Source organism: Myotis lucifugus, unplaced genomic scaffold, assembly GCF_000147115.1.
Source record: "Myotis lucifugus unplaced genomic scaffold, Myoluc2.0 scaffold_1707, whole genome shotgun sequence".
Taxonomy (NCBI): domain Eukaryota; kingdom Metazoa; phylum Chordata; class Mammalia; order Chiroptera; family Vespertilionidae; genus Myotis; species Myotis lucifugus.
The window spans coordinates 22747-28811 of record NW_005872755.1 but is presented as its reverse complement, the minus strand read 5'-3'; the positions used below and the strand labels follow the sequence as shown (position 1 = coordinate 28811).

At 57.0% G+C, this 6065-nt stretch overlaps 1 protein-coding gene across 3 annotated transcripts in view; it reads right to left on the bottom strand.

Moving 5' to 3' along the window:
• Positions 1 to 6065, bottom strand: part of LOC102419496 (protein phosphatase 1 regulatory subunit 12B) — a 37093-nt gene that overhangs the window by 8333 nt on the left and 22695 nt on the right. For all 3 annotated transcript variants that reach the window (XM_023748708.1, XM_023748710.1, XM_023748709.1), the window contains one exon: positions 4481 to 4660. In XM_023748708.1, the coding sequence (XP_023604476.1) occupies positions 4481 to 4660 (180 nt within the window). The remainder of the gene's footprint in view (positions 1 to 4480; positions 4661 to 6065) is intronic.

The window sequence follows — 6065 nt, the reverse complement described above, 5'->3', positions numbered from 1 at the left end:
TGACGAACGCACCGTGTTGGGGAAATGAGGTGACTGTTGGTCTCAATAGCTGTGCTGAGCAACAGAAATCCGGGAAAAGATGACAGACTTTTAGTCAAGACCTTGCACCTCCCTGTAGTGACCCAGCTGGCATCGCCTTGGCCCTATCTCCTGGGTCCCGGGCACCAGAGTCACCAACCGCTGTGCTGCGACGCATCCATACACCACGGAGCGCACACTCAATGGTTTGTTCAGTAAATTCATGTGATGCAATCGTCACACAATCCATTTTCAATCGTGTTCTTCACCCCGATGCACCAGCAGTCACTCCCGCCTCCTGTCTTAGACTCAGGCCCACAGGACATCTCTCTGGACAGAACGTCGTCACTGCAGCCACAGCGCACACAGCTCACAGCTCCCCTCATCACTTCACCTGACAGTGAGTTATTTGGACACGTTGTGTTCTGTGTGGCCACATGCATGCAGGGAGGGCAACCACAAGCCTTCCTGAGATGTCAGCCGGGGAAACGCCCCCGAGCACTGGCACCACCGCTGGGCACCGCGAGTGCACGGCTACATGACAGCAGAGCCCGGCCACACCCCCCGCAGGAACCACACGCACCCTGTACACAGCCGATAGGCCCCTGGTGACGAGTCACATGACAACCAGACCCCAGAAGGGGAACACGGCAGAAAATGCACTGACGGCTGCTAACCACCCCCCCACCCCCACCCCGCAACCTCCGCGCAGGAAGGATGATTCCGTGGCCAGTGGGCAGTGCTGCAGTCTCTCAGGGCAGGAAGGATGATTCCGTGGCCAGTGGGCAGTGCTGCCTCTCTCTGGAGCCCTTTATGAATTGACAACTGCCTGTCTTTAGCCCGGGGACAGAGATGAGTCAAATGGCTTTTAAAATTGACAACTGCCTGTCTTTAGCCCGGGGACAGAGATGAGTCAAATGGCTTTTAAAAACCATGACTCAAGGTTTCATCCCAGCGGGAATGAGCACGGAACTCAGAGACCCCCGGCCCCAAGAAGGCCGCCACGTGGTGTGTGGCACGGAACTCAGAGACCCCCGGCCCCCATAAAGGGTTCCCCGTGGGTTGTTGGGTCTTGAAGCCATGTTCTGGCTAATCGCCACCCTCAAAGCGGGAGGCACAGGGGGTGTGCTTGGGGCAAGAATCACTACTCACCTTATGAGCCGGAAAACCGTGTGGGCAATTTCCATGAAGAAAGGGATGGGCACCCATAAAAAGGAGGAGCTAGGATTCAGGGAGGGCGGGGGTGGGGGGGGGGGGGAGCCGGCAGAGCAGCAGCAGAGGGAGAGGGTCAGAGGCCGCACTCAGAGTCTAATATTAGCCCCAGGGCTGTTTACGCTTTGTTGCTAAGGAAAACTTGGAGCTTTGGAAAACGAGGCCAGTCCACTGTGACAGCTGCCACCTGGCTGCTCCCCGTCTCCGTAGGGCTCTGCCAGCCGCCCTCTCAGAGGGCCCCTCTCTCAGATGGCTGCTGCTCTGGGAGCCTGGACAGGGTGGTGGCAGGAATTTCAGTGCCTGGGGCCGAAGGCCACCAACCCAAACCCTCATCCTTAACCCCTAGAGTGCCGGGGAGCGCGATTACGCTCCTCCTGTCTTTCGCCAAAAGTGCCAGGAGCGCTATCAAAGCTTCGAAATGGCGTCCAGTTCTAAGTCTGCTTTTATTAGTGATGATGTTATTGCTAAATATGTCAATGTAATAAAGGTTTCCTTAAGTTTTTGAATATGTAACTTCATTTACTTGTGATTCATAATTTTTTTCCTAAACTGCTATAAAATCAGCAAAAATGCCTTGGCAATTTTAGCATAGTTCCTAGGATATTGGTTGGCATGCAAAGGGTTAAATCTCGAGGAGGAAATGGTTGGTGAGCTCCGTGAGGAGGAAGAGGTGTGACAAGGGCCATCACTCCACTCAGGGCCTCAGCATGTCCACCCCACAGGCCTAACTCCCACCCCTCCATCGCGTGACGAGGAGGCATGAGCCCACGCCAGCTTTTCAGGGTGAAAAAGGGACTTTGTAAATCCAAACTGTGCCCTTCTTTAGAGAGAGAACTTGTACAAGTCCTGCCCTGAGCTTCTGCAGCAAAATCATAAATGACCCAGAACCCTGCAAACCTCGCGTCTGGATGGACTGTGTTTACTCCTCAGGGCTGACGGTCGCTCACAGACTCACGTCACGAGAGACTTGTCCCTAGAGTGCGTTGTTCGCGACTCCTTCTGCGCCCACCCCATCACAGTGGTCACACTTTATCACTCTGCATTTGGGAAATGCAGGAGGAAAGAGAAAATACAAGTTGCCCACATCCCTCAGAACAGCCCAGGGCGGCCACTCCCATGCTGGCCCTGTGGTGTCCCAGGCACCCCTTTGGCTCTGGCTCCGCCCATTAGTGGCCCAGCTGCAGCTCGCCCCCAGGGAAAGAATGGGGTGCACAGGGAGGCTGGTCGCTGGCCACCAGGTGTGCACACCCACCGGCCGCTGGAACACAGGTTCTCGGAGAAGCAGCCAGTTGTGCAGGTCACCGTCAGACCCGCCCAGCCCGCCTGCTCCGGTCATCACCTCTGAGAGACCTGTCCACAGGCCACTTTTAAAGCCCAATTTATCCCAAAGGCTATTCATGCTTCCAACTGGACTTGTGCGCCAGGCCTCGCAGCGACCCCCAGCGCGAGCTCCCCCAGACGGCACCCGCCAGCTCTTTCAGAAGGAAACGTTAGCTGTTTTCAAAACATGTGATTTTTTTCCCTTTCATGTTTGTCTAGAGGGAGAAATTAAACAGCTTTAATTCTGTAACAGCTTAAATGATATGTCTGATTGGATGAACTCAAACGAGCTGACACACCCGGGTCCCCGCAGCTGGGAGAGAAGTTCAGTTCCCGGCAGGGCACCCGTCTGCGAGGCAGGCTCCCGCCTTGCTCGCCGTAGTCTCCAATGCACACCCAGTGGAACCTGCCTTGGTGTCCGTGATAAAACAGAACGACTCCACAGACGCAGAAACTTGGAAAATGCTGCAAATTCTACCCCCGCACCCCTTCCACACCAAGAGGACCGACCGGCAGCTCTGAGTCGCCCGCTAAACTTGTGTGACCGACTTTCACACATTTATCTGGCGCAAAAACGCTTTTTCCTTCATCTAATCTATTTCACACAAGGCCTGCTCAGGTGTCCTGAGCGCGGCCCCTGAACTTCCTGTTCCTAGACTCGCCCCAGCATCACTCACTGGAAGGGGAGCTGCCTCTCCCAGACGCCTGCTCAGTCTCCTTCGATGGGGTGAGGGTGAGCGCTGAGGTCTGGGGTTTCTTTCTGGAACGAGCGCGTTTGCACACTGACTGGTGGCGGCTGCACAGATCCGTGCACACACTGGAAACCGCTGAGCTGTGCACGTCAGGGGTAAATTGCATGGTACGTGAACTGTGTCTATAAAGCTGTCAGCACGGCTCCTCCAGGCGCCCCGTGGAGCTGGCTGTGAGCCGGCTGCACCGTCCGCTCCCTGCCTATCCCCAGCGCTCCAGGCCTCGGCAGTGCCATCCACTTCCTTCCCACCCGGTGCTGACCGCACCTTCTGCCTGGATGCTCGTCCTGCCTCCGCCTGGCCTCGCCCTGAGCACTGCCTCTCAGGCACTTCCCCCTGGTCCCCAGAATTCTCCAGCTCAGTTAGCACCCCTCCCGTTTCTTCTCATGACGGGTTTCAGAGCCGCCTTTACGACAAATACCCAGACACCTGGACTGGTTGTGTCTCGTCGGAAAGAGTCTCTGGCTTGTTTTGCACAAATACACACTCACAAAATAAAATCTTCCTCTGATATGCACTCATTTTCTAGTCTGAAGACAGGGATGACCGGGGCCTCAGTTTAGGTTTAGGTGAGTCTGAAACTCCCAAGTGGAGCGCCCCCCTCGAGGGGAGACTGGCCGTCCTCCTGGTCATATCTCCCCAGGACCCTGAGTCCCGACCCCGCTCCCTCCTACCTTACATCTCCCCGTGTTGGTGAGACCACTCTCCAGGCAGAGACACCGCAGAACCTGACACGCAGCACAGTCACCATCCTGCTGTCACCCATTCCTGCTCTGGGATTCCTCTCCAATGAATCAAAACTTAAATCCCCTCGATTTCTGAGCCTTTGATGCCCTTACTGCCTTTCTTAGCCGCCAGAGGTCCCTGTGGACGACCCTGAGCAGAGCAGCGGGTCCCTCTCGGGTCAGGCTCTCCATCACAGAGTGGGACACTGTCTGCCACGACCTCACAGACAGACAGACAGACAGACAGACAGACAGAAGGGGAGAGCTGTCTCCCTGACAGAACAGGCGTCTCTCTTAAACAGTCAGAAACAATGCAGATCTCCACCGAAAACCTCCTGGCAAATCCAAAACCCAAACTGTAATGGAAAGGCCTGCTTTCATCAACGTGTGAGACTGGGACGACGTCCCCCCGCCCCCCTCCCCCCGGAGAACCCAATGAGCCCGGCCGTGACGCACCTCCGTCTCTCCCTGGCTTCCACGGAGGAGTCCGGCCCAGGCGTGGACAGCAGAGGCGCACTGGTGACGCCGTTGGCAGTGCTGGGCGGGGGGCGGTTGGTGATCACACACAGAGGGGTGCTCGAGGAGACGCTGTCTGCTTTCTCCGCTGTGGAGTCGGCCGGGGACCTGTGAGGAGCCCTGAAACCAGAGGGATAGCAGAGGACGTTCAGGCGCGGGCGCCACCAGCAGAGCCGGCGCGAGACAGGCCGTGCGGAGCAGCTTCTTGCTCGGACCCTGTCTGCTGCTGCTGTTTAACTCTGAGCCCTTGGGTCTGAGGACGGTGTGAGCAATTCAGTCGGACCGCCTCTGCGAGGAGGGAGGTTTTACGAAAATGTTTTCTTTGCTCGAGGTTAAATTTTTTTAAAAACTTAGCTCTGGCAGCAGGCGAAGCGGAGCCTGGGCAGGAGCTTTAATGACCCCGCACACCGCCTGGTCCCTACGCGCAGAGGCGGCCGCTCCACCCCTGGACACGACTCTGCGGTCCTCACTCGTCTCCTCCAGCCCCGCACCCCTCAGCCTGGACGGGGAGGTCCCCTCGGCTGTGCAGAGACGCCTGCTGCCTCTGCCCGAGCCCCCAGCCTGCACGGGGACCACGCGGGGGGCTGTGCTTACTGCAGCCCAGGACGGTCACCCTCCCTCCCCCAGCTAGCAGCTGCGCTCTTTCCAGGAGCCAAATGCCTGCCTGCCTGTCCACAACTGCACTGAGAATCAGAACAAAACGAGCAGGGCTCGAGATGCACAGCCTGCAATTACCGTCATTTACACAAAACAAGATCTTTGTTTCTCAGCAAAGAGCGAGTCCAACCACCGGCTCTCCCCCCAAAAAGCCGCCAGTGGTGATATCACAGCTCGTTGCTGGGGTAACGGATCCAAAACGGACTCTCCCAGAGACAGAAAAAGCAGGAGCATCAGGGCTGCTAAAGGGCTGTCTGTTTGCGCCTCCTCACGATGACCAGGAATGCTTACGAGCAGCTGGAAGCTCACTTTCCAACGGCCACATGATCAGAACGAGCGCAAAACAAATCATCAGACCCTAAGGTCTCACACGGCTCCTCGACGCAGACACAGAGCAGACAGCTCTCAAGTGGGACCAGAAGACACAGCCAGCATTCAGAGGCAAGCAAGCCCTCCAGCCTCGAGATGTCGACAGAAGGGCCAGTGAAGTCACACTGACCCAAACCTGACCTGCAGGCCTCCTTGGGTCAGTAATGTGTGGTTTCCCTGCAGCCCACGCTGCAGAGATGGCCAGGACTTCACCGCGACACGTCGTGGGCCAGAACTCCCGCGGCTACTGTGATTTCACAGAGAGCGCGAGAGCTGAGAGGACCAGAGGCTTCAGGCAACGGGGGCTGCATCTCTGCCAACGTAAGCTCTCTGATCATCAGCTGTAAAATGGGGGTCATGTACCTTCACACGCAAGGTCGCGTGACACTTCAATGAAACACTGTGTGCAGACACCTAGGATGGGCCCAGGATAAGAGCTCCACGGAAACAGACAGTGCAGCAGACAGGACCCTGAGACGGACAGACTGGGCCCGCAGAC